Raw genomic sequence first — 27,687 nt, 5'->3', positions numbered from 1 at the left:
ACTGGGTTGTTGTGATTGGATCGGTAGCAAGGCAGGTGTGAAAACACCACTGAAACCGTTGACACATGTTGCCATGGATAGAAACTCAGAGTCAATAGCTAGACATTAAAATGAACTGCCGTTGAAGGCCCAAACTTAATAGCTGATTGACACTCGTCGGCTGGCTGCATCTGGATCCTCAGGTATGGAAGTTTGGAACAACGGCCAGCGGACCAAACAGTGCAGAAACCTGCCCACCTGCCTGCAGGTTTCGATGCCGTCTGCGGGTGAAACTCGACTCGAGAGAAAGGCCTGGCAAAGCCCGCTTGCTGGCATTGAAACATGGGATAGTTCAGATCCAGCTCCGCATTTGACAAGGGCACTCAAAGGGCAAAGAACCTACGTAATCGGCTCCTACAAGGCATTCTTCTCTAAGGACTCGTATGTAATAGTCTGACAGCGAGGCCGCCAACCTTGCTAGCTGTGCTGTAGGCGCTGTCGTAGATGGCTCTGTTCTGCGAGCATCACCGCCCCCAAAAAGGTGTCGTGTTTCCCCTTTGCACCGCCGCAAAACCCGTCCCCGGGGCGTCATCGGCCAGCCGCTAACTTAGGTATGCGGAGATGGACCCTTGTGCCTTGGGTTTGGGCGGGCGTCCCCCCCCCAACAGAGAGAGCAGCCCACCTCCAAGTTGTCGCATCGTAGAGCCTTGATAGTCCTTGTGAGTAACTTCGAGGCACAGGACTTTGGTGACTGCAACTAGATGCCAAGTCCTTCAAGGAAAAAAGACCGTGGCGGGAGAGACGAGAAAGGAAAAAGCCACGCCTCGTTGTCGTGTCATGGGCCTCTAGTCATCATCTCAAGTGTGGCTTGGTCATTCAATAAGAGCCGCCCCCGTCGTCTCCGTTGTCCATACTGTACATTCACTACGACGTAGCACGCAACAGTCGTAAAAAGGGCACACACAAGCCGGGGACTCCCAGAAAGGCACGGTACGGTACTGTGGCCCATCCCATCCCATTCTATGGGGGGAGCTTCCAGCCATCGGAGCCTGATTGATCTTCAGTGACGTCTCAATCTTACCTTTTTCTTATTACTTGCCGTACCTGCCTACCTGACCTTACCTTACCTTGCCAACTCTACCGCGCCGCTCGCTGGACCCTGCTCTCTCCACCACCAACCAAAAGTTTACGGCTCTTTTCTGTCGTTGTCCTTCTTCTTCTCGTCCACCACATCGACTCGTCCTGTCGCAGAGCTAGCTAGCTACCCAGCTCTCTAGTATATACCCGAGCCTCACCGCAGCACGCGAGGCCCCAAGCTCTGACCTCAGGTGCCAGCTCAGCAGCGTGAGACTGAGACTGAGAGGGGCTGCCCTGCCCACCTGAACAATCAATCAATCCGCACCCGCGCCCGCCGCCGCTCGCTCGACTTCTATCCTCGAGTCCACCCACCACCACCAACGTCGGTGCCCCAAGATCCATTTTCTCGGCTGAACCCCGACCGCCTCAACACTGCGCGCGCCAACTCACCTCGTCGCTCTTTTTCGTCGCTTTTTCACCACCTCATCCCCCATCGTCGACGACGGCCTGTTTGCTCCTCGTCCTCGTCCTCGTCCTCCGCCCTGCCCGATACCCTCAATGCGACCCGCCCGCGCTCACCAGCCCTCGCCGTCCTATACGAGGTAGACACCCGACCCGCCAGGCCTAAGCGGCTCTGACATTTGCTCTCGCGCACCATTTCTGCAACCACCGCCTTCCTCCATCGTCTTGTTTCGAGGACCCTTCAGCTATGTCGTTTCGCGGTGACGATCAGCGGAGATACGGCCATGTGCCGCCCGTCCAGTACCCAGTCGCCGGCCGCGGCCAGGACTACCAGCAACAGCAGCAACAACAACAGCAGCAGTCATCCTACGACGTCGATGTAGCCCGCCGAGCCAGCTTCAATGGTGGAGACGACGCCGCCTATCTCCAGCAACCTTCCACTCGCTCATCCGCCTTCCCTGGTAGCGGTTCTGCCACCGGCGAGGATGAGCTCTTCCTGGGCGGTGCCCCGGCCGGCCGCTCTAGTTATGGTTCCACCAACAACAGCGCGCTGGCGGGCTACCAGCATCAGTATCAAGATGCTGGTCCTCCCACCCCAACCTACTCGTACAACCCCCAGAGCTTTGCGCAAACTTCGGGCTTCCCGCGATCGCAGTCGACCAACACCCTCCCCTACCGCAACAGCCAGCAGCCTCCCACCCGCTTCGCCTCGACTGCCGGCTCCTACACGCCCCATACCACCTATGACCCCTCAGCTTATGCGAACACAAACAGCAGCCTCCAGCGCCAGTCGTCGTATCAGGGCTTCAATAACACGTATGCCCAGGGCTACGCTCCTCAGACCTCGCCTGGCTACGGCCAGTCGCCCAACTCGACATACGGGAATGCTTACGCGCAGTCTGCTACATCTCCGGGCTTGTCACCTGGCTATGAGCAGCCGCTGCGTAGCCCATCTCTTAATTCGTCGACTTCTGGAGCCCAGGCCTCAGGCTATGACCAGTCATACAACCAATATCCGGGCAGCTTGGCCAACGGAGCCGCGTCTACTCCTTCATATTCGGGCTCTTCGCAACCGCCCTATCCCACCACCACTCAGATCCCGGTCGGGCCTTATTATTCTCCCATTGAGCACAACTCGCACTACAACCGGCCATCTCGCTCGAACTCGCAGGCCTCCCCCGTAGGTTCACCTTCGAATCTCCCGCAGTCCTCGTCCCCAGGCGTACAACGGCATCCGACGAATGCGCCTCTGCCGAGCCGGCCTTCAGAGGGCTCGTCTGGACGATGGGGTGGTGGCCAGCAGCAATATCAAGACGAGCATGTCAATGACAATCTGATGCAGGAGTTGGAGATGGAATTGGGCGGCTCTGGCCAGACCTATCGCCCACTACCTGAGCCCACCAATGGCCAGTACAACGACGAAGACTTGTCCGGCCAGCACCTTTCTCGCTACGACTCGAATGCCACGACGATCCCTAATATGGCTAGCCGAACCACCTCGACTCGAACAGGGACCACCGCTTACGAGCCCGAGGAAGACGACGATGATGATGATGCGTACGGAGAAGCCGGCCTGATGGCCATGCGGCAAGCCGAACTCGACGAGCAGCGCTTCAGCTCTGCTTTTGGCTACACTGATATGCCAGCCATGGCGAATCCAGAACCACCCGTGTCAAGACCCTTGCCCACTCATCCAGAAGAGCAGACACAGAGCAGCGACAGCGACTATGCCGGCATGGATCTGGGCGCGATGGCCGGCGGATTCGTCGGCGGCATGGCCTACGGCAACGTTGGATCGCCGCCCGCCTCCTCGGGCCAGGACGTTGCTGCTCGGCCGCTTCCCACGCCAAACACTGCCAACCGGAATTTTGAGGCAGAGATGAACTATGGTGATACAGGAGGACTGAAGCCCCCAACTGAGAAGCGAATGAGCTTTGACGATGATGACGAGCGGGTCTCGCTACGTTCTCGCCAGAGCGGAACAGAATCTCCCAACAGAGACCAATTGCAAGACCTCTTTTACCACCCAGGACTGTCAAGCCGACCACTACCAGCGATCCCTGGTCCCGGATCTGACAGCAGTTCGCTGCTCTCGGTTCAGACTAACAACCGTCAGCCCTACCAGCACGGGTACTCGCGCAGCGTGGGCTCGCAGCTTGGTCAGGTTGACAACCCCGAAGCATACTACACTTCTGGCGGCGCATACAACCCCCAGCCCGAGCGATCCATTTCACTGTCCGGACACAGCCACACTCCTCAAGTTCAGCCTCCAGCGCGCTCCAGGACCGATGCGGCTGCTGATGAACGGAGGAGACTAGCCCGACAAAGTCACATGCCACAGAGCCAAGTATTCCCGGAGTACGAGACAGCAGACTTTGGTGGTATCACCCTGCCCAGCGGTCGCAAGAAGAAGTTTGTCCCCTCGAAGCTCAATGCCGCCGACTTCCGAAGGTGCCCCGAGCCGTGGGCGCTCACCTGTCTCGAGGCCTGGATTCGCGAGATGGCTGAGGGTGAAGCCGACCTGAGGAGCAAGACGGTTGAGGAAGCCTTGATCAACCTTTTCACGGGCAAGATTCCGACCATGAACGTGGCAGATGCCGAGGTCCTCAGTAACCACGTAATAACGCTGATGCTGGAGCGGGCAGTTCTTGTGCCAGAGGAGGAATGGGTCAAGTTTGGAAACGGCCACATTTCGGGAGTCCTGTGGCAGCTGACAGGCTCTGGATGCTATGCGCCCAAATTGCACGACGAAGAGATCAGTGGACGCTGTTACTCGTACCACTGCACCCGTTCCTTGAAGAAGGTGGATCTAGAGGAGCTGCCCGACACCAAGCCGGCCGACGAGTGGCATATATTCTATGGCCTCAAGAAGGAAGATTGGGAGTCCAAGCCCAAGAAGGAGGTTGAACGGCAGAACATCCTCCACGAGATCGTGACTGGTGAGGAGAACTACATCAAGCAGCTCGACATCTTCCGCAGATACTACCGAGATCGCCTCCGCGCTATGCAACCCCCGATCCTGAAGCCCGAAACGAGAGACAGATTCTTGTATGACGTGTTTGGGAAGCTGGATACCGTCCAAGACATCAACAAGGACCATCTGTTGGCGCAGCTCAAGTACCGACAACAGGAGCAGGGACCCTGGATCACAGGCTTTAGTGATCTGTTCCGAGAATGGATCCGCAAGGCTAAGGCCATCTACGTCGAGTACGCATCGGCATATCCCAATGCTGTCTACACGGTCCGCAGAGAGGCGGATCGCAACCTCTACTTTAAGCGATTCCTGGATGAGATGCAAAGACACAAGATTGCGTCCAAGCAGGACTGGACGCACTACCTGATCGCCCCCATTCAGCGTCTTCAGCGTTATATTCTGCTCCTTGAGAGTGTTGAGCACAAGATGAAGACAGACAGCGAGGAGAAGACAAACCTTATCAAGGCCATCCAGGAAATCAAGGTTGTTGCTCACGAGTGTGATGGCAGGGTTGCCGAGATGAACAAGAAGGTTCAGATGACAGATCTCAACAGGATGATTGTCTTCCGACCAGGTTACCACCATGCCTTGAACCTTGAGGCGCATAACCACGAGCTGCTGTTCGAGGGTGACCTGCAGAGGATGGGATCTAAGGGAGTCAGATGGGTCGACACCCATGCGCTGCTGTTTGACCACTACCTGATCCTGGCTAAGACTGTGACGCCTAAGGATGGCAAGGGGGAGAAGAAGTATGATGTGAACAAGGAGGTGTGTATTATCCTGGCTTATCTGACGAGCATTGTGACTAACCGATGGCAGCCAATCTCAATGGCCTTCCTCTTCCTCGAGAGCAGAAACGACGAGCCCGTCCAGAAGCAGAAGGGTATCACTGCTCCTCTGGGCAGAACCACGGCTGCCACTGCTTCCGGCACCCAGCTGAACAAGGTGGCAACTAATTCAGGCAGACCTGGCCTGGAGCACGCGGCCACCAGCTCTTCGATAGGCTCTGGGCTTACACCAACTGGGTCCAACGACATGGAGGGTAAGATCCTGTATCCCTTCAGGATCAAGCATCTGGGCCACGAAGTGTACACTCTCTACGCGACCTCAGCCAAGGATCGAAGCGACTGGTGTGACAAGATCATCGAGGCCAAGACAACGTACGCCAAGGGTCAATTTTCTCAGAACGCCGAACCCTTCCGACTTCGCGTTCTCGCCGATGCCGCTTTCCACTACGACAACACCTCGATGTGGGCCAAGACCCCGGTGGTCCCCCAGATCAAGGGTACACCCCTTGACCGGTCCATCCAGGAGCTGGAGAGTGTGCTGGGACCGGCTCAAGGTGTTGCCCCTGTCTGCCGTGCTCAGGTCAACTGTGCCACTGGCTTCACTGCCTTTGGCAAGTCTGTGATTGCCATTGGAACCGACTATGGTATCTTCATCTCGGAGCCGTCGAATCCTCGCGGATGGTTGAGGGTGAGTTCCTTTTTTTCCTTGTTTACGGTTCATGACTCACAAGATACTGTAGACTGTCCAAGCAACCCGTGTCACGCAAATTGCGGTTCTCGAAGAGTTCTCAGTCTGCGTACTCATCGCTGATAAGAACCTCATTTCTTATCCCTTGGACGCAGTAGCTCCTGTCAACGAGTTCTCGGCACCTGTTATCTCCGACAACCCCAGAAGAGCACCACAGAGACTGGCTAAGGATGTGACATATTTTGCCACAGCCAAGATGAAGGACCGAATGCTTCTCTTCTACAAGCGCAAGGAGGGCTTGCACACTTCGTTCAAGGTGTTGGAGCCCATCTTCCAGAAGTCGACCGAGAAGAAGTCCCGACTATTTGGCGGACGCAGAACTGGCGGAGGAACCACCGAGACCTTCCGCGAGTTTGACGAATTCTTCTTCCCTACCGAGTGCTATTCCCTCAGCTTGTTCCAGACATATATCGCCGTAGCGACTGCCAAGGGAGTTGAGATGCTCACGCTGGATAAGAAGCAGCCCATGTCGATCCCTGATCTCAAGGAACCGGCCATCGCCAACATTGCTGCCCGAATTCGAGACCAGCGACCTCTGGGAATGTTCAGACTCAACGAGAACGAGTTCATCCTGACGTACGAGGACTGTGCCGTGTATGTGGACAAGCACGGAGAGGTGAGCCGGACACTCATCATGGAGTACTCAGGCAAGCGAGGCAAGGCTCGAGGAGCGACAATGTACGGCTCGTACCTGATTATCTTCAACGACGACTACGTCGAGGTGCGAAACGCGGAGAACGGACGAGTACGACAGATCATTGCCGGCCGCGGGGTCCGAGTCCTGGACCTCGGAGTTCGTGGGCCCACAGGCCAAAGCACGCTTAACCCGCAGAGCAACGGCTACATGCAGTCCTCCAGCGGCAGCGAAGGATCCAAGGGCACTGTCAAGATCTCCATGTGCCATCCGGAGCTTCCGGGCCGACAGATCATCCTGGAGATGCTCCTTAATGACGGACACACGGAGAAGTAGGGTGTGAGGTGACGATGACTATTATGACGATGAGACGAGACGAACATGATGGGACTTGGAATGCCACCAAGTTGATATGGTGTTTATTTATAACACATTTTTGGAGGAAGATGGTACTTCTTTATTCATGTACATATTATTCATGATATTTCGCTTCTCTTTTTCACGGACCACCAGGCTTTGACAAGCCAGGGGCCCTTGGGGTTGGATGTTATGACGGGGGCCAAGTTTTGTATGCATGGCGTTTATGGATGGTATGAGTGTCGGTGTCGTATGAATGCTATCTATCATGAATGATACCTGCAGAGGAAGATTAGAGAGAAGATTTTGTGTTGGACGATGATGAGAAGATGATATATATCATGGATGTTGATGCATCTCGAGCTCTCTTCATGATGAGCATTGCATTGCATTGCAGGTGCATGTGGGTATATCTTGCATTGGTTTCTTTATTTGCTGGAGCCCCGAATCCAACATGTAATAGCTATCCTCTAATCTTGCAACAAGGGAAAAACAGACAATTCATCTCATCCCTAGGGTTTCCCCTGTAGAGGACAAACCCAAAAACCCTCCTTTTGCAGCAACGACATGGTGATTAAACGCATGCCTCGGCCCAGGTCTTGTCCAAACGCATTGAAGCGACTCGTCCCGTTCCCGATTCCAGGCGAGGGGTTGTGTGTTGTGTGTGTGGCGGATGTGGTTTCTATCAAGTATAAGGGTGTGATTTAACCCTTGATCTCCTTGACGGTCTCCTTGGCATCGGCCTTGATGTCCTCAATGGCGCCCTTAAGGCCAGCCTTCTTGTCGGACTCGTACTTTGCGATTCGGGTGATCTGGACGAGGCCGACCATTCCGAGGAAGAAGTTGACGGCGGCGAGGCTGGGTGTGTGTTAGTTGTGGGGGAGTGTGACAGAGGAGCAGGGGCGTCATACAGGTAGTTCTTGGGCTTGATGATGAGGCACCAGCGGGTCCAGATGATGCCGGTGCAGGTCAGGGCGAGGTTCTGGGTGAAGGAGAGCTTCTCGGCAGGACGAGCAAAGTCGGAGATGCCGGCGAGGACGAGAGCCCACTGCAACGGATCGAGTCAGTAATCGTGTGTATATAGTCGAGTAGATGGTCAACGAACCTTCATGACGGGAGCCCTAGACAACACGTTAGTATACAACGGTCACACAGACGTATGGTCACTCACCAAAAGTGCACAGTCTTGAAGCCGACCTCGCTCTCCCACATGCGATTGAACCACGACTGCTGCTGCTGCTGGGCGCCATCGGTGCTCTGCCACCGACGACCGCTGCCCTGGTTAAAGTTCTGGCGGAAGTTCTGGCGAAAGGCCTGTCGAGCGGGCGCACCGCCAAAGGTGGTGGTGGCCTGTCGGAAGAGGGGGCGCGAGGCGCGGAAGACGGTGGTTGAGGACATGGTCTTTGTAGGGATGCTGCGGTTGAGGGTTTGCGATATCAGCTATCTATCGGAACGAGAAAAAAAGGAACAATAAAAGAGTCAGTAGCTGTTGGCGCGGAGAGAGAAAGAGCCAATCAACTATGACGCAATTGAAGATGGATAGAGTAAAAGGGGATAGGAACTGGGTGACTCACAGCTGCTGCGTCTGCTTCTTCTTGATGAGGGAGAGAAAGTCGCGGGTCTTCGGGCGAGAAGCTTGACGAGAAGAGAGACGTTGGGGCCAAAGGGTCGGTCGCTGTCGTCCCGAGACACTTTGGGGCGCACCTTCCTCTCTCACTAGCTGCCCTGCGCAAACCGGCGGTTGAGAGCCCCAGAAAACGGAAGGCGGAACCCGGAGTTACGGTGTCCCCGGTGAAAAAAAAAACGGTACGTAACTCATTCACCGCGGGGAAGGTCACAGCGGCACCGGAGCTCAGGTTGTGCATAATTCCATTTATGCACACAGTCCATTTTATGCAACCATTCCCGCCCGTCACTTTATTCCGCCCGAAGAGCCTCATCCGCCATCCTTGCCAACCACAAGCCCGCAATTACCTAGCAGCCGAGCTCGTCCGTTCCTCCGCAGCTTCACTCAACAACCCCACGAAGACGACACCGACGACGACGCCCGCCATGACCGCCGCAAAGTACGCCTTCACAAAGTCCCTCCGCGAGGTGCGCTTCCTCTTCTGCCAGACCTCGGAGCAGAGCGCGGCTGTTCGGTACGTTGGAATCAACTCTCTCGAATCGACCGGATGAACGACAATCCACGCGACAATGGGGTCAATTGGATCGATACGACTGTGGCTAGTGCCGGAAAACATACAGACACACACAATGGACGAGAATCAATGGGGCTGACCTCACACGCGCAGGTCATTCATCACCCGGGCCTACCCTACCATGAAGCGAAGCAACCCCAACATCCCCATCCTCATCCGCGAGGCCGCCGGCACCCAGCCCAAGGTCTACGCCCGATACGGTGCGTATGGGACAACCGCCAGACCAAAAACTCTTGCTGACTTTTGCAGAGCGAGGCACCGAAAAGTCCAAGGTCCTCGAGGGCCTGTCGGACAAGGAGATCGAGGACGCCGTCTCGGGACTGGTTCAGCCTACGCAATAAGAGATGGGCAGAGGGCAAGACATGCGAGAACAACGAAGCGCGCTTTACGACGGTTAAATGTACATATGGGTGAAAATAAACATGCAACAAGAGCATTGTACCACTACCAACACACACACCTTACTGTTCCAGCGACATACCCGTCAACTGATGTCAACATTCATTTCATCATGACACCGAATCTCAGTCAATGGCATGGTCAGGTGTCTTCTTAACTGTAGCACACGTCACGCCATCATTCACCAGTCAAACTGAACTGTGCCAAAATGTTCCAATTAACAGTAATGTAAATATCCCCATTACCAGTAAAGTAATGCAAATATCGCAGATAACCTCCCTCCGTGGACAATCCAAAGTTGCCCACATCCAATACAAGTCCAGTTCGTCCATCATCAAAAGTATCCGTATCCCTCCCCTGCTTCTCTCAACATCAACAATCCCTCGACCACCACCCCTAGCTCCGTCACGAGGAGGAACACCAAGAACCAATTCATCTGCCAGGCCAGGTCCTCACATCCTCCTGTCCGTGCCCTTCTCTCTCTGTCCATTATCTCACCAGTTCGTCTTTTTTTTGAGGTGACCCATGTCCAGAGCCGCACTCCTCCCCCGTCGACGTCGCCTTCTTCTTTGCACTCCACACTGATGGCGTCTGCGGCTTTGAAGGAGCCCGGTCGCGAGGTCCCGGCAAGGATGGCCAGTCGTCGTTGACCACTAGCTCCCGCTTCTTGTCTTTGGCCCTTTTTCCATCTGGGGTCTGAGGCGCTGGCTGCTTCTTCTCCTGTTTGGTTCCGGCCTTGTCGTCCACCTTTGCCCCTGGAGTGACAGCCCTGTCTTTTCCCTTTCCCGCCTTCTTGCCCTTGGCTGCCGCCTTCTTGCCCTCTCCGTGTGTTCCAGTCTCGTTGCTACGGTTCTCCTTCTTAGTGCCCTCAGAGAGCGCTCGGTGGTGCTGGAGAGCAAGGTCGCTCGCTCCACGTGGGAATGCCTCGTGTTTGTCGGCACCTATCTCTGAAGACTTCTCACCTTCACCCCGAGGTCCAGATGAGTTTTCCTGAGACTTGATGCTCAAATCCTTGAGAGGACTCGACTTGTTAGAACCCGCTTTTCCGTCACCCGTCAGCCTCGATGGTGAGACAAACTCCTGCGCCTTGGGGTTGAGTCGGCTTTTTGCGCCAGTCTTGGCTCCGTTCATCAATGGCGAGGTGCCGTTTGGAGCCGCGAACTGGGGACTTTCAAAGACGAAGTCAGATGATGGTGGAGAAGCCTGGTTGTCAATGTGTTGCTCGGTGAGTGTAGGTTGAGGCATGATAGCACGCGGTCGGCGTTGTTTCCCAATTCGAAGAGATCCTCCTCTGCCCTCTCTGAATCCTTTGCGGCCACGCACAGCTTCCTCCGGAGAGTCAGACTCATCAAATGCCCAAGGTGATGGCGCTTGGTTATCGCGTGCGGAGCCCATGTTGGAATCGTACTTCTTAGTTCGCTTCGTCGAGCCAGGGCTGAACGACTGGTTTCTATCATCATGATGCCTCTTGCCTGAGGAGGGTGGGCCGCACGCTTGACCCGCAAAGTGTGTGGATGACTCTGGCATAGTCATGGGCTGCGTTAGTTCGGCTGTGACATATGGATCTTGGAAACCAGTCCATGTTTGAGGAAGAGGTGGTCTTGACGTGTTGATCTGGGAATCACCATTTTGCTTTCCCTTCTTCTTCCTCTTTGACTTCTTCGACTTTCCCTTGCTCTGGGTTTCTGTCGATGGATATGGTCTGTTGTCCGATTCGAAGGTCCCCATAGATGCCTCCTGTCCAGGCTCCTGAATTTCGGCAACTCGGTTAGACTTGAGCTGCTTTCCCCTGGCGATGGTGGCTTCCTCAGCACTGAATACTTCTGCTTGAGGTTGCGGCTGGATGACGGGTTCGCTAAGTCGGCCATTAAGGACTGCTTCACTTCCTACTGCTTGGTTCGAAGGGGTTGTAGGACGGTCTGCTTTCTCGGCGCACTGGGTGATTTCGTCAGGGAGCTTCTCAGGGGATGGCTCGTATTCACTGCCAGTCTCGGGAGTGTACGTCTGTGGCTGAGTCGGCGAAGACATCTCGGATCCATTTGGCATGTTAGCCTCAAGTCTGTCGCACTGCGGGACACGCAAAGCACCATCCTTGGGGACAGGGCTGTGGTTCTTGGTTGGCGAGGTGGGCTTGGATTTGCGTGGGTTAAGGGGCATCGAGATTTTGGCCCATGCTTGTCGTCTTTCCTTGATCTGGTCTTCCGTAAAGATGCTTGGCACGCGAGCATGGTTGGTTTGGCCGGTCTCTTCTGGTTCCAGAGGAGATTTGGGTTGGGTTGTAGTCTCCGCTCCTGCTTGAGTTTCGCTCTCAGTTTCAACCTTTGTGTCATCACAAAGCTGTTTCTCAATGCCTCCGGCCATGACTTCAGCGGGCGCCTGAGGAGGTGTGTGAACGGTCAGTCGAGCTTGGGGGCTCTGGGCAGACTTTGGGGGAGTGTTGGGCAAAGAAACCCTAGCCTTTACCCCAGTGATCTTGCTTCTGTTGCTCTGCGGACTAGTGAACCCATCTTGCTCAATGTCTTGAGTCTCATCCAGCGCTTCCTCAGATGGTGGCTTCGACTGCAGAGTCTCTGCAGGGGATCCAGTGTCCTTCTCAAGGCCAGCGGTAGGGGAGCCAGCGAGGGGAGCAGTCTCGAAAGGTGCCGAGATTGGAATCTGCTCTTGATGATGGAATCTCTGTGGCTGAGTTGCCGGCTGTGTGCCAGTGTGTGGTTGTTCGAGGAAAGGGGGCCTAATAAAACCTGATGGGCCTCGGGCAAACTGCGTGTCATGGGGAAAGAAGGGTGGAGGCACAAACTCCTGGCCCATCATCTGCATATTGCCAGCAACAGAATAGATCGGTCCAGACATCGCATGAGAAGCAGGAAGGGCTCCGGGATGGCTCATGACCATCGGGGTGTGTACCGGATGGGATGGGAAGCCCATAGCCATTGGGGCTTGAACGGTTGGCGGAATGGCAGCCTCCGGGTTGTTGCTCGGGAGAAGGGACATCCATTTTGATCGCACCGACGGCGAGACTCTGATTGTGATTCCCTTCTCAACTATGTAACCTCCACCAACCGTAAGAGCCTGTCTGGCAGAATGTTCGTCGCGGAATCTAAATAATGTCAGTCAGTGATTAATACAGTCATGCTGCCCTCCAGGTACTTACCGAGCGAGGAAATGGCCCGGATCTTTCGAGGGTATGGCAAAGACCTCCTCAACTATTCCGTATCGAGCCCCAAGACCGAGTTTGATCCGCATCACTAGATCGAGTCCGACACGGTCTTGACCAACGTCGACTTTGACGTGCACGCTGCGGTTCCGAGCGTTGCACAGCTCGCAGGAGCAGGGGACATACTCGGCGCCAAGAGGGCTATCGACGTTGCGACAGAATGACTGTGTCATGTTCGAGCCTTGTCGACGCCATTGGGGATTGTTCCAGGGTGCCCCGTCACGTCTCTTGTGGTTGAATCCGTGGTCAACGTGATGCTGAACAGCCGGTGCTGTCACATTCCGCTGGTTATTAGATCCGCGACGGCTTCCTCCTCTACGAGGCCCCCCACGGTAATAACCTCCACGATTAGGTGTGAGTGGAACGTTGTTGAAATTCTCGGGGCGATGTTGGTGAGACCACTGGTTCTCGTTCTGCTCGAAACGAGAAGAAATACTGTTACTTCGACCTCCATGCGCCATGAAACCCTTGGGCGGGACTGGCTGGTGTTGCGGGATCTGATGCCGATAGTCCACGCCAGTTGAGACATCTGGGTGTTGCTGAAGACCAGAATAGCTGCGTTGGTGATCATGAGCGGTGGGAGCTCCGACTTGGTGAAATGTGAAGCTCGAAGAAGCTTGTGGGTGAATCATACGGGACGAGGCTTGGTATCCCTGTTTACCATTTGCTCCAGCGACTGCATGAGGTCCTGAGCCAGATCTCTGTTGGCCATTGACCAATGTCCGTGTCCCAGTTGAGTCATGATTGACCGGACGAGTACCAGATTTGTTGAATCGTTGGCCTTTCTTCTGCTCCTTTCCGTGACTCGTCGGCAGTTCTGGCTTCTTGTCCTTGTTGCGTCGAGGAGTCTGGTTCTCCTTGACGGGCGCTGAAGTAGCCTGAGCTGTGTCCTAAGCAACTCCAGGACTACCAGACGGGCGCCTGGTTTCATGGTCGATTGACCTGAAGCCACCATCGGGAGGCACCGAAGGTCCAGCAAGCTCCGAGAAGTTCATGACAGCCGATGCGGGCAGTGATGCGGTCACAGTAGTCTTAGGAGCTCCTTGTGCAGATCGCGGGTTGTCACGTCCTCGCCGCCTGATCTTGGTTGGGGTAAGCGCAGCAAACTCCGAGTACTCGTCATCTTCATTCTCGCCGAGATGAGAGCCGTCGTCCCGCACGTTTGAGGGAGCACCTTCAGCGCCAACATCCGACTCCCTAACCGGTTTGGCGACGGGGAGGGATTTGTAGGAAGGCATGGGCTCGGTCGATTTGCTCCTCGTTTCGGGCGAAACTTGCAGAGTATGCGAACTTCCATCACTGCTAGCCGCTCTCGCAGGTTCTGGCGTAATGGCCTTGTTGCTGCCATGGGCAATGACGGGTCCAGCCGCAGCGGCGGACTGCTGGAGTTTTTCAACGGCACTAGAGGATCGACTCATACCCGGTGGGAGATAGTAGTGATTGCCCTCGTACACAGTAACCGGTGCGGGAGCCTCCTTCGAAGCAGGTGAACAATGGTGAGACCTAACTTCCGGAGGTGAAGGAAGGCCAGCAGGTGTGAAGACCCTTTGTCCAGCTAAGAAGGTATTAGCAGGGGATCACGAGCCCGGGCAACTAAACAAACCTAGCCAGTTTTCAAGGCTGTTGCGGAGGCAAGCCGAAGACAAGTGGTTGGGCTTTACGTCTTTAGCCAAGCTCCCAGGCGAGAGCATCAACCTCCGTCGGTGCTTCAGGGCATTGGCGAGCATTGGCACTGCATCGTCTGGGACGTCACCAATGTCGGTCCAGTCTTCAGGGCTGAGGATGCGCAGGAGGGGTCCCTGGATCTCGTTCCATGACAGGAGCTTTGTCTTGTTGTGCTTGTTGCGAAGCCAGTCGTCAGCCCAGAGACCGATGTGGACGGCAAACTCTTTGATGACATCAGCGTAGATGGTCTTGTTCTCGTCGAAAAGCTGGTTGACCACGTTCCAAAGGTTGAGGGCGCCGTAGTGATACAGGTCAAATGCATCAAAATACTCCCACAGGTTGTCCCAGCAAAAAGGCTGTTGCATACCTTTCATGCGGTCCCAGTACAGCTTTCGCAGAGAGTTGCACACGGATTGTATCTCGTCCCTAGACCAGAGATGAATTCGGCGCTGAGGAAGCAGATGTTGCATCTTCCGAAATGGGCGCTGGCCATTTTGGGTAGAGAAAATGGCACTTGCGTGAGGTCGCGGCTGGGTATAGAAACCCACGGGAAGGTAGTCCTCAACATAGGTCTGGGGAACACCCTCCGCTCCAGGTGTTTGGAGCATCTTGTAGACGTTTGGCAAGCCATTAGGGTAGAACTCGGTGAATGCGGTCTGCAGGCTGGGAGGCTGGTCCTTGGCGTAAACCCGCTCGCAGACGATCGCGTTGGGATGCGGCGGCGGCCCCGGAGGCGGTGATTCCTCCATGTTGGGGAGGTGAGGGTGAGCCATGGTGCTCCCTATCGACAAGAATGGTCAGCGCTTGTCTGAAAAGAAAAGAAGCAGAAGCGATGTGCCCTTCTTGGCCGCGGGGGAGTTTCATGTCAGTTCTAGCCAAAGGGTCGTCTGCTCCGAGCGGAAGGCGGCGAACACCATGGCAAAGCGACGGGTGAGGCGAGGCTGGGTGCTTTGAGATATGCTTACCTTCTGAAAACGAAAGGGCACAGCACCGGGCTGAGATGATGAAGACGATGCGATCGCTTGGGCTCCGTAGCCGAAAGATGTGAGCGCAAGGTAAGAGTTGCTCCTTCCTTTACAGAGTCGAAGACGTCGGATGAAAGCGACGCCAAAAATGAAGGTTGAGCACAACGGCGAAAACTCTTCACTTTTGTGCGAAAATGAGGGTGAAGAAGAGGAGAAGAAGATCACAGGAAAACAAAAACAGAGAGAGTAAAAACGAGCGTCAGAAGCAGGCGGTCACTGGCACTGGCACGGCACTGACAGCTGACACTGGCAACCGGCAAAAGGTGAATGATAGTTGGCACTGGCGAACAATGGCCGACTAACCAAACACGCGTGCACCTTGATAATGACCCCCAGGAGAACAGAAACAACCAAGGGAAAACAGACAAGTAAAAGGCGGGAGAAGAGCCTCGGGTCAAGGGTAATAGGCAAGGCAGTTGGGGGGTCGGGAGTTGATATTGGATCGCAGACAAGGACTGCAACCATTGAAGAGAAAGACCGACAAGGGTGCTTGCTGCTGTTTCCCGCCGCACACGAACATCACTTCCCGCCACTTCCGCCTAGATGAAATATGTTTGCACAGTTCTTTTGCATCGGAGTCGAGTTCGTCTTGTCTCGTGAAGACGTTTTTCGTCGCGTGGCTCTGCTGAGTCAATAGTCAAGTCATCGTGGTGTATCCAGGGGTGCACATGGATTTCTTTATAGAATGGCAGTGCGTTTAGGAGCTTCTCGTCTTTTCAGCGACTGTGCTCCAACCGGATACCTGCTTGCAGCTCAGACAGCCTATCACGCACGAATAAAAGGGGGCTGACTCACTGCTTCAATCATTTCTAGTGTAGCATCCTTATTGTCATCTATTCACGGCCACAAGGTGATCAAGTTTTCATCGTCAAATATTGCTATCTGGATTACCAGATATGCACTTGGTATTTACAAATGGGGGGATGAGGCGATGTTTTGTACATGGATACAAAGAAAAGTCATTACTTCTTAGCGTTCAGCAGCTTGAGGATCTCGGACTCATTGTCACCAGCAATGGCCTTGCCATTGTTCCAGTCCACGACCTGCGAAAAGAATTAGCTGGGGACTGTCAGAAATGCAGACTCAACATACCACTGGCCGGATAAAGTTCTCCTTGCTCTCCTTAAACTTCTTCAGGGCATCCTTCTCGTTGTTTGCACCCTTGATGATGTTGGAGATGCCGCTGGTTCCGACATACTCCAGGATCGTCTTGACCTGGTCGTCGGTGGGGGGATCCTCAGTGACATTGAGCTCAAACTGCTCGCGTGCGGGCTTTGTCTCGCTCGCCTGGTCAAGGGTGGCTCCAGCAGTAGCATTGGCAGAGACCTGCTTGAGAAGGTTGGCGACTCTCACGGAGGCGGGAGAGCTGGCCTTGTGAAAGACCGTGACGATGTCGAGTGTCTTGTGCTGCGAGAATGATGAGCAATTGCAAGTGCTGGTGACTTTGGGTGAGTGACTTACAAAACGGAACATTTTGAATGATTTTGTAGGGCGATATGAGTGACTGTCAGGAGGAATTGATTCTCAAGGAAAGATGCGAAGATGTGCTTTTAACTGAGAGAGGTTGATGTCGGAGCTCCGATTTGGTATAGCTTCGTGAAGCTGTCTGTCACGCCGGATGATGACTTAATGGCTCGGCTTTCCGGGTGGCCCGTGCGCCGGGACCGTCCACCAACACCCGCCATCTTCCGCTCGATGACGGAAGTGATTGGTCCTGGATCCGTTGGAAGCCAACCTGGAACACAATCCAAGCCCGACAACCAAACATCGGTTACTCATGAGATAAACACTGACAGAATTTATACCTAAGTTTCGGGGATTTGATGGCCCAATAGTGGTGTTTCTGGTTTCGGGCATCTGAGATTGCCGTACTGGGGCGGCTGTTGACAATGGCTTTCATGAATATCTCTTGTGATCTTGGAGCCAACATCCCCTGAGGCAACGAGCAGACGAGAACGATCCCTGGGTGCCCCCCTCGTACTGTTGTCGAGTTATTCTAGCACGCATATCTCTCTTTTCAGCCCTTGGGGAGCCATCAAAACAACAACAGCTTTGCTATCAGGCAGCTGTCGAAGCGTCGACGGATCGTTGATCTACCGTGCATGGCAAATTGATGAAAGCGCAACCCAGAACAATAGAGGCCAAACCCTGAGATTTTAAGGCCAAACCGTTCGTATTGGCTATCACAGGTCTCCATTCAGAAGTGTCTAGATCTTGCTTGGGTTTGCTTCACTTCACGTGGCATCCTGCCTAGTCCAGGACATAGTTTGCTATGCCGCGACTACAAACCAACCTGCAATCTTGCCAGAGCGCGCTGGGGGATCGCCAACAACACAATGTCATCAAAGTCAAACAAACTCACTAAATCATTCCCTTTCATTCCATGACGTATGTGTGTCGATGGGCGCGATGTTTTCACCAAGCGCCATACAATGACGTCTTCTATGAAGTCAGGCTGTGGAGACAACGACCATGGCAGCTTCCATCCATATCTTCTAAGTGACTACAAAAGGCCGTCGACTCGAAGAGCAATTCCTTTCATACAGCATCACTCTTCACTCTTCAATTATACATTCTACACCCAATAGCAATCACAATCACTTCCATCATGTCTGGATACTCGAACGTTGGTAACCGTGGCGTCTACGAGGCTGGCGACCAGAGGAACGCCCCCGAATCTGAGAGAGACACCCACGAGCGATTCAACGAAGGAGTTGAGAACTCCCATCTCAACCTGGATTCCAGTAAGAGAAATCACACAAGGAGATTCCATGTCAAACACTAACAATATTGCAGAGGATGAGCGATCAATTGCCAACCGATTGGCGGCCGAGGAGGTTTGTTGACGCCATCAATCACCATCAGAGCAACAACTAAGCAGCAACAGAAAAGGGAGGAGGCCGATGATGACATCGAGACACAACGGTTGAAGAAGGACCCTACTCTGCCTGTACGTAACCCCTATGCATCATGAATCGCCAATTCCGGATACTAATCTTATTCAAGGCTCGCGCGCACGGCAACGAGCCCTCCAGGGGTGCCAAGATTGACGCTCAGCTCCAAGCAGAGGAAGAGGAGGAACTGAAGAGAAAGGGTAAGGCTTAAAGGATATCACTGTGTTGGCAAACAAGGTTCATGGGATAAATTAATGATCAATTCTGGCATGAAAACTATTTCTATCTCTTGGTGACATGCATCCCATCGCAACATCAGATTGCGCGTGACCAAAACCAATGTTCAAGACCTCCAGGATAGAGGAAATACGAGAACGCGAATTGAGTAAAGCTAGCTAATCGGGGAGCTTGGTGCATCACTATTGATCATTGTTAGCCATCCTGTGCATGAACAGAAGCGCAAGAACAATTGGTAGAAAAGTGTTGCTCAGAATATGTAAGAAATTGAATATCAGCTTGCCACCCGATATAGCGACTCCGGCGAGAGTGCCATCGGACAGAATCAATCGCAAATTACCTCATCCTAGTACAAGGAAAGAAGTCAAAGAAAAGTCTGTCGGCTTACCTTGATGCGCGCAAGATCGTGTGACTTCGTTAACCAAAGAAGTGTACTGCAGGAGAGAAGCTGAGGTTGTCTGAAATTTTCTTTTGAAGCTTTCAGCCGAGGCTGGTCCGTGCATACCCCTGGAGTCGCGTCGGGGGTCGGATCCCGGTGGAAAGTAAACCCGGAAATTTTGGTTAGGGCACAGGATGATTTTCTGCCCGCACATGTGTGATAGCCGAGTCAACCCTCAAAAAGTCCTTAGCGATTTCAAGGTCCGCGAGGCTCCAGAAAACAACCAACTAACGGGACAGCATAATCGACAACTGGTATGAACACCGACTCCTACGATCGCAGTTACATTCGAGCAATCACTGCGCGCGACTTTTGAATCTTGCGACTAATCGACCGCTGCACAGATCACCGTCACAATGGGCGACGCAGTCATTGAGGGTTCGAACTGGCGCCTCGTCGAGGTCGGCCGTGTCGTTGTTATCAACGGCGACCACCCCTTCGCGGGCCGCCTGGCCACGATCGTCGAGATCATCGACCACAAGCGAGTAGGTTCTGCCTGCACCGGTTTCCTCAGCACACGGTATTGACCCGCACAACAGGTTCTCGTCGACGGTCCTTCCGCCAAGCCCGAGCTCGCCGTTCCCCGACAAGCCGTTCCCCTCAGCAAGGTCCTCCTCTCTTCCCTTATCATCGAGGGCCTCAACCGCGGCTCCCGAACCGGCACCGTCAAGAAGGCCTGGGAGAAGGCCGAGATCGACTCCAAGTGGGAGCAGACCAACTGGGCCAAGAAGCGGGATCAGATTGAGCGGAGGAAGGGTCTCACCGACTTCGACCGCTTCAAGGTTCTCCGACTCAAGAAGCAGCGACGATTCGAGGAGCGCAAGGCTCTGGCCAAGGTCAAGGCCTCCGCATAAATGGGTCATTAAAGCTGGAGTCACGGAGGTGCTAGGTCGGGTTTAGATCGAGAGGCACGGAACTGGGCAGGAAACACATCACGGCAGCGTAGAGGCTGCTGGATTCTCTTTTGCTCCGTTCTGGAAGGCTGTATGTCACATTTCATCGTCATGATGAACGGCGTCAATACGGAAATTCTGAGATCAAATGAATTCACAGCATGAGGAGCATTCAAAAAAGATTATGGATCATTGTGAAGTGTAGCCAAAAAATAAAAAGCTTATGAATACCCCAGAATCATCCCTCTCTGTGCAACGAATTGCCCGCAGTCTCCCAGTGTTGATATCCATCCCCCCCCCAAACTCGTCGTCATGCCTAACGAGCGAGTGCTGCGAAAAACCTGATTACCTAATGCAGTTTAGTTCCCACCTGCCCACCAAGCCCTAGAATTATCACTGTGCGATATTCTCATCACAAACGACGACGAGAGAGATCCGGCCAGCCAACAGACGTAACTGGGACCAGCAAACAAGTAAGTTCACAGCTGCGATTTTGTTCTTTGTGCCACAATTTCGTCAATTTCGTCGGTGGCGACAAATTTCTGCTCACAAAATCCCCTCTGAGGAATTGACGAGGACGAGTCACTAACATCTACGCCCGCACCAGCCGCCAAAATGTCGAACCCCCGCGTTGAAGAGCTTCCCGATGAGGAGCCCAAGAAGACCGTTGTCGAGGAGCACGATGACAGCAGCGACGAGTCCGAGGCTGAGGAGGTCGGCGAGGGCCAGCTGCCCGCCGGCTCTACTGTGATCCACAACCGCAACGAGAAGAAGGCTCGCAAGGCCCTCGAGAAGCTGCACCTTACCCGCATCCCTGGCATCACCCGTGTCACTCTCCGCCGCCCCAAGAACGTGAGTAGAGAGGCGTCTTTTCCGGCCGAGCGAGGGCCATGGAGGGGTAAATGAGGCATCATGCTAAACCACGTGCTCCAGATCCTCTTCGTTATCAACAGCCCCGAGGTCTACAAGTCTCCTAACAGCAACACCTACATGTGAGTAGCAGTGGTTCTTGCGCACAGCGCTTGTGTCTGATTTTTGCCATAGTGTCTTCGGTGAGGCCAAGATCGAGGATGTCAACGCCGCCGCCCAACAAGCCGCTGCCCAGCAGCTCGCCAGCGCCAACGCCGAGCATGACCACGCCGGCCACAACCACGGCGAGTCCAGCAAGGCTGCCGAGTCCGCCGAGGCCAAGAAGGAGGACAACGATGAGGATTCCGATGAGGAGGAGGACGACGATGAGGAGGTCGATGCCACAGGCCTGGAGGATAAGGACATTGAGCTTGTCATGACCCAAGCCAGTGTCAGCCGCAACAAGGCAATCAAGGCATTGAAGGAAAACGACAATGATATCGTCAACTCCATCATGGCTCTAAGTATCTAGGGCTGACTGGCTGGCTGAACTGGATCTTCCACAAAAGCTTGAGCACGGGACACACACTGGGCTCTGTATTAGTTCTGGGTGAATTGTACCCCGCGAAAAGGATTTGATGCCAAACAAAGGAATCAATTGAAGAGGAATCACTGCCTCAATCCATCAAGAACTGTTTATGAGTTGTGACTTGGTGATTTTTATGTAACTCCTTGCATAATTCGTCCTTGTAAGCTGTTGCTCTATATCGAAAGCTCCAACATGTGGTTTCTGGTCGATTCTTTTAATAACTTGTAGAGTTACACTGCGTCTCAATGTTTCCTCTCCATTCACAATTTAGCCAAGCATTTCCCCAGTTCCAGGGATCCCAACCCTTCTGCTGGTCGTCATTGAGGGGTTCCGAAGCCGCCGCTCACCGGATTGAAGAGGGACATCACGTGATGTGTTAGCACCCGGTAGTTCCCTGGCGAAGTTCGGCAAAGTCAATCAACATCTATCAAGATCATCCTCTCCGTCCCTCGACATCGCAACCCTCGTTCAAAATGGCGACTGTAAGTTCAATTCATCAATTGGCGCGTGCGACTGATGGTAGATGCCGTCAATTCTTGCCCCGGCCCCCCGGCACGCGTCCGCTCGCCCTCGGAAGCCGTGAGCTAATTTTCTCCCTCTCCGACAGCGAAGCGCAGCTCTCAAGCTTGACTGGACCAAGGTCACCAGCTCCCTCGGTCTCCGTGGCCAGACCGTCGCCTCCCTCCAGGCCTTCAAGAAGCGCAACGAGGACGTCCGCCGCAAGGTCCAGCAGCTCAACGAGCAGCCCACCACCGTCGACTTCGCCCAGTACCGATCCGTCCTTAAGAACCAGGCCATCGTCGATGAGATCGAGAAGCGATTCAAGGCCTTCACCCCCGTCACCTACGATGTCAGCCGACAGCTGAAGGCCATTGACGCCTTCGAGGCCGAGGCCGTCAAGAACGCCGAGGCCACCAAGCAGGCCGTCGATCTCGAGCTCAAGGACCTCGCCGCCACCCTCAAGAACATCGAGGAGGCCCGACCATTCGAGGACCTCACTGTCGTACGTATCACGGATTCGGGGGTAATTGATTGGATTTTCACACTTTGCAGGACGAGGTTGCCGCCGCCGAGAAGTCGATCGACGAGAAGACCGCTCAGCTCGTTTCCAAGGGCCGATGGATGGTGCCGGGTTACAAGGTGCGTACTCCGGAATCTGAAGCTCGTGACAGTTCTGACCCCCGCTACAGGAGAAGTTCGGCGACCTGGCTATGGTTTAATCGAATTACGCATTCCGGATCCCGGCTTCGCGTTGTGTACTCTAGCATTGTAGATACGAGAACCCGAGGCAGAACCCAGGTTTTCCTCATACCCAACCACCTACAACATTTCCTGTGTGCTTCATTCAACTTGCTTCACTATTGGGCCCGTTCCAGTTATGTGGTTATGGGAGCCCAAGGCAACGAGGGCGGACAATGCTATAACATGATTCCCGTTACAAGCTTAAGATCTCAGGTTAAGCCTGGCCATCATATGCGTCAACTCGTGCCCATGTTCATTCATTGCCCTCTTAGTAACCCATGATCTTATTTGGCGGGCTAAAAGTAATCATCCACCTCATCTGCTGTGTTGATAGGAGGGATCTCTCAAGATGCGAGTTTTCTCATGAGTATCAACATCGTTCGCCGTTCGGAAACCCGAGTATCAGCCTCCGCTCGGCCGAGTGTGGATCTGATGAACAATACTCAGGTTCCACCGATTCTCAACTTTGATGTCAAACTTTTGCTCCTAGAGCCTGGCGTCAATAAAAGAAGATATGATCTTATGAGATACTATCCGCTCTCTATGAAACGTATGCCAAATCCCTCTTGACAGTCCCGAGGTCTGATATAATATACTTATTGACATACCCTATATCTCATGATGGACCATGGCAAGAAGCTATTACGTTGGTGATTGGATGGTATGTAATAGCCATGAGGCTCTTTGTGACACATATTGCTATCTTTGTCAAGGTTAATAAACTGTGGTTGTGTTGCAGTTGGTCCAAAGTTTTAATACATCCGGCGTAAGGCATTTACTGGCGTCACAACACCAAGGACATCACATGCCAAGACTGGTGATAGTTTTCGATGTAATGTATTACCCAATAGGGGGCTAATAAAATAGCAATTTGACGACCCTAAATAGAGCCGTCACCTTAAGTATATATATGACCCCCATGAAGCTATTGATATAGCCTGTTGTCACGTGTGGCCACTCTTGTCTTTATCCGGCACTTTAACCTCCCAACATACATTTACACAGCCTCTTACATACGACACTTCTTAAACTTAAACTGCAAAACTATACCCTCCAAACACGAATACTAACGCGAACCTTATCATGTCGTTTTCCATACCTGAGCTCGAAAAGTATGTCTTTACCACGGCACCTCCACTCGACCCCGCCTGGCTGGAGTATGAAGAGGAGGTGAGGCAAAAAGGGCCTCCCCGAGTGTTCAACTCCGTTTTAGAGAGGCAGCCCGTTTATGCTCAGGAATGCCGCGAATTAAACGCACGAATGATGGCCCCTGGAGCCAGAGATTATGAACTTTCCCAAGGGATCATTAAGAAGGAGTTTACTATCTTCTCGTCTCTGGATGAGTTTCCTATTCCTATTCTTCAACTGGAACTGGAAAACGGCCAGCCCTCTGATCCTGATGTTGCCATCATATATTACCACGGAGGAGGCTTGAAGGTTGGCGAAGCTGATAGCGAGGAGCTTTCCTGTCGCCGCCTGATTAAGAGTGGCATGGGAAGAGTGCGCCTGTACTCTGTTGGCTATCGTCTTCTACCCTCTTTTCCTGCCAGCACTTGTTTATCAGACTGTATGGATGGTTTCAAAGCTTTTGTAAACCAAGCAACAAAGACGATTGTGGTGGGAAGTTCGAGTGGCGGACAGATGGCAACTGCAGTAACTCAGGCAGCGCCAAAGGGGTCCATACATGGGCTGCTATTGAGATGTCCCGTCACGGCAGATGGACCCAGCGGTTCTGAGTTTATCCCAGAGTCGTTACGGCAATATCATACCAGCGTCTCTCCGACATTCATCACATCTCTGAACGGATACCTACAGCGAGATACTCCAAGGGATGGCCTCGACAAGCTTCCCCTGGAAGTCACGAAAGCCGAACTGGAGGGCCACCCTCGGACTTGGATTCAGCTCGTCTCAAACGATACAATCTATTCAGATGGACTCTGTTATGCTATCCTTCTGAGGCAGACGGGTATTGAAGCCCAAGTGCAGGTGGAGATGGGCTGGCCTCATACGTTTTGGTTGAAAGCTCCTCATCTGGCTTATGCTTTGGCAGCTGAGAAGAGGATGGTGGAAGGGCTGAGGTGGCTTCTTGAATGAACGGGGACCTTGGGCTACGGCATCACAGAGTGGGTGCTGCTGCTGTTCTGTAGCCATCTTAGGCGTGATAGAGTCACGTTGAGAAATAGGAGCGTATTGAAACTACCGATATCGAGTCTCAACAATCAGAGTGGTATTAAGTTCTTTGCATCTAGTAAAAGTGAAGTGCGATCCATCAAAGGCTGGCTAATAATGAAATAGATGACTGACCTTCTGTAAGCAACCTGCTCATACAAAGTCAACATCGTTTCTCATTGCTGCACGGCCTCCAAAGATGCCCTCAAGCTCGCGGGCCTTCGCCTGTTAATTGAGGCTCTATCCTTCCGTTGGGATGGGGGTTCCTCACACAGGGTGCCCTAAGCCGTCTCATCCATCAGCCACTCTGTCCACCTCGCTGGGAAGCTCGTATCCATCCATCGGGAGGACCTCTACGCCTTGACCTGTTCCTGGGAGCTGCTTTGGCAGAGAGAGTCAAAGCGCCCGGCCCGTCTAGTCCAACTTCGTCGACAAGAGATTGTGGTATGGCCAAGAGGATCATCCGGTGCCGGTCAACATCGCTGAGGTTTTGCCAAAGATTCGGGTTGATGAACGACATCAGATCGGTTAGATCAGCGACTATGTTGGCGACTTGGTGATGTGTGATGACATCAGAGATGGTGTCCGAGAAATGCAGGCTGAGATACTCCTGTATGTCATGTCATTAGTTAAGGAGCTCAACTACATAGGTAGGGGGATATCCATGGGAAGTAGGAACATACTTGACCACCAGGGGCAGGAAACTCGATGTCAAGCGAGCGATCGGTCCAAGGCTGTGCCGTCACCCTTCCCTTGCGGCGAGAGACAACATCAACGTTGGAGATCATGTGCGGAGTGGAGTTGTCCATGATACGCCCGAGGACATAGACCAGCCGACTCATGAGGTTGAAGGTATGCAAGATCCTCTCGTAGACGCTTGGGTTAACTGACCGAAGGGCTACCTCGTGTTCAAGGAAGGCAGGGTTCGACATCGTGGTAGCTCTTTTCGGTATCAGATTGCTGAGATGGATGGTTGCTTGAAGAGTGTATTAGAGGAAGCGCCGAAGGGGAGAAAGGAGGAGAAAGGAGGAGAAAGGGGAAAAGAGGCAAGAGGAAGAAGACGGTGTATTTATATTCACTTGAATCTCAACAATTAAACGGCTTTTTAGGCAACCCCTCAACAACAACCTTGATAGTTTGGTGTCATCGCGAGCTTCAAGTCGTTAAGCGAATTCCGTTGCATCTACGGTGAGCAAAGTTTTGACGGAGGATTTCGAAGAGCTTCCAGTCAGCTCACGGCCCGATATGAATCATCACCCGACATAACAACGTGGCCAAAGGTCGGCGACTGTTCCTCCGTTAGATTGAAGAATGGTGTCGGATTAAACAAGTCTCTTGGGTCTATAAGACAACACCAAGCGCAAACCTGCAAGTGCCCATTGTTCCTCGCTCCAAGATCAAGAATGCTCTCTACAACGAGATACACCAGCCGGCCCCGAAACTCCCAACACTTGTGCTCCGAAATACCTCTTTCCCAATGGCGGCTTCGAGTCTGGTTCTTTTGCAATTGTATTTCTTTGGTTTCTTTATCTTCAGGGTTGCGCGTACTTTGCGGTCCACTCCTTGGCCGTTGCGATGGCCGCCTGCTCGTCCTCCTTCCAGCTCTTGGCAACGTCGGCGGCGAGGGGGTCGTCGGGGTTCGGGGCACCCAGGAGAGCTTGGATCGAGAGCAGGATCGTTCGGATCTGGAGGGCGGGAGACCAGTTGTCTATGGCATTTGTCAGCTTGACTGCTTTGAGAGAGTGTGGGACTCGGTTATTCCACGCACTCTTCAAGACATCGAGGCAGATGCGGCCGAGCTTGTCAACGTTGGGGTGGAAGATCTTTGTGAGGAAGCGAATCTTGGGAGGAGTCATGGGGTAGTCGTCGGGTAGGAAGAGCTCGAGCTTGAAGACGCCGCCTTGGCATGGTTAGTTGGAGACTTTGTGAGGCGGCAAGGGAGCGCACCTTCGTATGGCGACTGGGCAGGACCGTGGATCTCGACGTCAAAGTATCGCAGGTTGTCCTCATGGGGAACGGCGCTGATTCCAGGAACACTACATCGCGGTTGGTGTTAAAATGACATGCATGTCGCAGCGCAAGATCCTTGGGGGATGACCTACGGCTCGGCCATGAGCCGTTCCGTCTCTTTGACAATGCGCTTGGGGAGAGCCATCTGGATGTCTGGAGGTTGAGTGTCGAGGTATAAGTTGGTAGAGAGAGAACGGTGACTTGGAGTCGGAATATACGCAGGTCTGGCGTCGGTGTGTCGGTGGACCAAGAAGGACGTGTTTTGACGGTGAAGGGTTGAAGATCAAGTCTTGACTCTGAACCCTTGGAACGAGGCGGGGCAGACAGAGGCACGAGGGGGGCGGATAAGTATCGTCGAGGGGCAAGTTAAGGAGGCAAACGGAAGAGAAGATCCTCGGCAATATGCTCCAAAGGCTATAGAATAAATACTCTAGAGAGGGCCCGAAAACAAGGCCCAACGTCTATTTACTGCAAGAGTCGGGTGACGAGATGGATGTTAAGCAAGAAATGCCATCCATGTACGGACACTGACTGACTGTATCACTCACACAGCACAGCGACAAACACCATCCACGGCATGCGCCCGATAAGGCACCCGACCTGCGCCTGGTGGCGGAAGGTTCCGTCAGGTGCCATGATGGCGGGGAGGTACATGCAATGACCAGCCCGGGCCAGTCGCGCTTAATAAGGTTGCAGGGGTCTGTTAGTACCTGGGGGTTTGGAGACGCGAGCTTCACTCACCAACCATCGTGACCTATTCATCAATACTCGCCAGACAATCGCCATTACGGCTCAGAAGCTGCTACAGGGGGGTCTCTGCCAGACAATGAGATGATCTGCAG

The 27,687-nt window shown here is 53.6% G+C and overlaps 11 protein-coding genes across 11 annotated transcripts; 7 read left to right on the top strand and 4 right to left on the bottom strand.

Moving 5' to 3' along the window:
- Positions 1-1,765: 1,765 nt before the first annotated feature.
- LRP88_05009 (CNH domain-containing protein) lies at positions 1,766-6,998 on the top strand (the record flags this gene model as incomplete). Its single annotated transcript, XM_083241573.1, has 3 exons — positions 1,766-5,260; positions 5,312-5,968; positions 6,021-6,998. The coding sequence occupies 3 exons, from the start codon at positions 1,766-1,768 to the stop codon at positions 6,996-6,998; spliced, it is 5,130 nt and encodes a 1,709-aa protein (XP_083102721.1).
- A 725-nt stretch (positions 6,999-7,723) lies between these two features.
- LRP88_05008 (mitochondrial pyruvate carrier family protein) lies at positions 7,724-8,417 on the bottom strand (the record flags this gene model as incomplete). The annotated part of the gene is made up of 4 exons (XM_083241572.1): positions 7,724-7,877; positions 7,931-8,067; positions 8,125-8,140; positions 8,191-8,417. 4 exons carry the CDS (start codon positions 8,415-8,417, stop codon positions 7,724-7,726), a joined length of 534 nt encoding a protein of 177 aa, XP_083102720.1.
- Positions 8,418-9,071: 654 nt separating this feature from the next.
- Positions 9,072-9,776, top strand: LRP88_05007 (thioredoxin-like protein; the record flags this gene model as incomplete). Its single annotated transcript, XM_083241571.1, has 4 exons — positions 9,072-9,160; positions 9,314-9,420; positions 9,472-9,620; positions 9,765-9,776. The coding sequence occupies 4 exons, from the start codon at positions 9,072-9,074 to the stop codon at positions 9,774-9,776; spliced, it is 357 nt and encodes a 118-aa protein (XP_083102719.1).
- Positions 9,777-10,108: 332 nt separating this feature from the next.
- LRP88_05006 (uncharacterized protein) lies at positions 10,109-15,271 on the bottom strand (the record flags this gene model as incomplete). Its single annotated transcript, XM_083241570.1, has 4 exons — positions 10,109-12,716; positions 12,771-13,716; positions 13,786-14,388; positions 14,437-15,271. 4 exons carry the CDS (start codon positions 15,269-15,271, stop codon positions 10,109-10,111), a joined length of 4,992 nt encoding a protein of 1,663 aa, XP_083102718.1.
- A 1,214-nt stretch (positions 15,272-16,485) lies between these two features.
- On the bottom strand, positions 16,486-16,996 carry LRP88_05005 (thioredoxin-like protein; the record flags this gene model as incomplete). Its single annotated transcript, XM_083241569.1, has 3 exons — positions 16,486-16,566; positions 16,619-16,930; positions 16,985-16,996. The coding sequence occupies 3 exons, from the start codon at positions 16,994-16,996 to the stop codon at positions 16,486-16,488; spliced, it is 405 nt and encodes a 134-aa protein (XP_083102717.1).
- Positions 16,997-18,131: 1,135 nt separating this feature from the next.
- On the top strand, positions 18,132-18,628 carry LRP88_05004 (uncharacterized protein; the record flags this gene model as incomplete). The annotated part of the gene is made up of 4 exons (XM_083241568.1): positions 18,132-18,267; positions 18,320-18,360; positions 18,411-18,473; positions 18,530-18,628. 4 exons carry the CDS (start codon positions 18,132-18,134, stop codon positions 18,626-18,628), a joined length of 339 nt encoding a protein of 112 aa, XP_083102716.1.
- An 821-nt stretch (positions 18,629-19,449) lies between these two features.
- On the top strand, positions 19,450-19,947 carry LRP88_05003 (60S ribosomal protein eL14; the record flags this gene model as incomplete). The annotated part of the gene is made up of 2 exons (XM_083241567.1): positions 19,450-19,578; positions 19,633-19,947. 2 exons carry the CDS (start codon positions 19,450-19,452, stop codon positions 19,945-19,947), a joined length of 444 nt encoding a protein of 147 aa, XP_083102715.1.
- A 654-nt stretch (positions 19,948-20,601) lies between these two features.
- LRP88_05002 (nascent polypeptide-associated complex subunit alpha) lies at positions 20,602-21,367 on the top strand (the record flags this gene model as incomplete). The annotated part of the gene is made up of 3 exons (XM_083241566.1): positions 20,602-20,838; positions 20,920-20,978; positions 21,031-21,367. 3 exons carry the CDS (start codon positions 20,602-20,604, stop codon positions 21,365-21,367), a joined length of 633 nt encoding a protein of 210 aa, XP_083102714.1.
- A 530-nt stretch (positions 21,368-21,897) lies between these two features.
- LRP88_05001 (F1F0 ATP synthase subunit d) lies at positions 21,898-22,644 on the top strand (the record flags this gene model as incomplete). The annotated part of the gene is made up of 4 exons (XM_083241565.1): positions 21,898-21,906; positions 22,032-22,427; positions 22,478-22,564; positions 22,615-22,644. 4 exons carry the CDS (start codon positions 21,898-21,900, stop codon positions 22,642-22,644), a joined length of 522 nt encoding a protein of 173 aa, XP_083102713.1.
- A 1,105-nt stretch (positions 22,645-23,749) lies between these two features.
- Positions 23,750-24,760, top strand: LRP88_05000 (Alpha/Beta hydrolase protein; the record flags this gene model as incomplete). Its single annotated transcript, XM_083241564.1, has 1 exon — positions 23,750-24,760. The coding sequence occupies one exon, from the start codon at positions 23,750-23,752 to the stop codon at positions 24,758-24,760; it is 1,011 nt and encodes a 336-aa protein (XP_083102712.1).
- Positions 24,761-26,367: 1,607 nt separating this feature from the next.
- On the bottom strand, positions 26,368-26,990 carry LRP88_04999 (E2 ubiquitin-conjugating protein UBC13; the record flags this gene model as incomplete). Its single annotated transcript, XM_083241563.1, has 4 exons — positions 26,368-26,543; positions 26,604-26,735; positions 26,783-26,871; positions 26,938-26,990. 4 exons carry the CDS (start codon positions 26,988-26,990, stop codon positions 26,368-26,370), a joined length of 450 nt encoding a protein of 149 aa, XP_083102711.1.
- Between the last annotated feature and the right edge of the window lie 697 nt (positions 26,991-27,687).

This window comes from Fusarium phalaenopsidis (assembly GCF_050370095.1).
Source record: "Fusarium phalaenopsidis strain FUZ10S chromosome Unknown contig_32292, whole genome shotgun sequence".
Taxonomy (NCBI): domain Eukaryota; kingdom Fungi; phylum Ascomycota; class Sordariomycetes; order Hypocreales; family Nectriaceae; genus Fusarium; species Fusarium phalaenopsidis.
The sequence above is the reverse complement of the archived record's forward strand: the minus strand, read 5'-3'. Positions and strand labels throughout refer to the sequence as shown.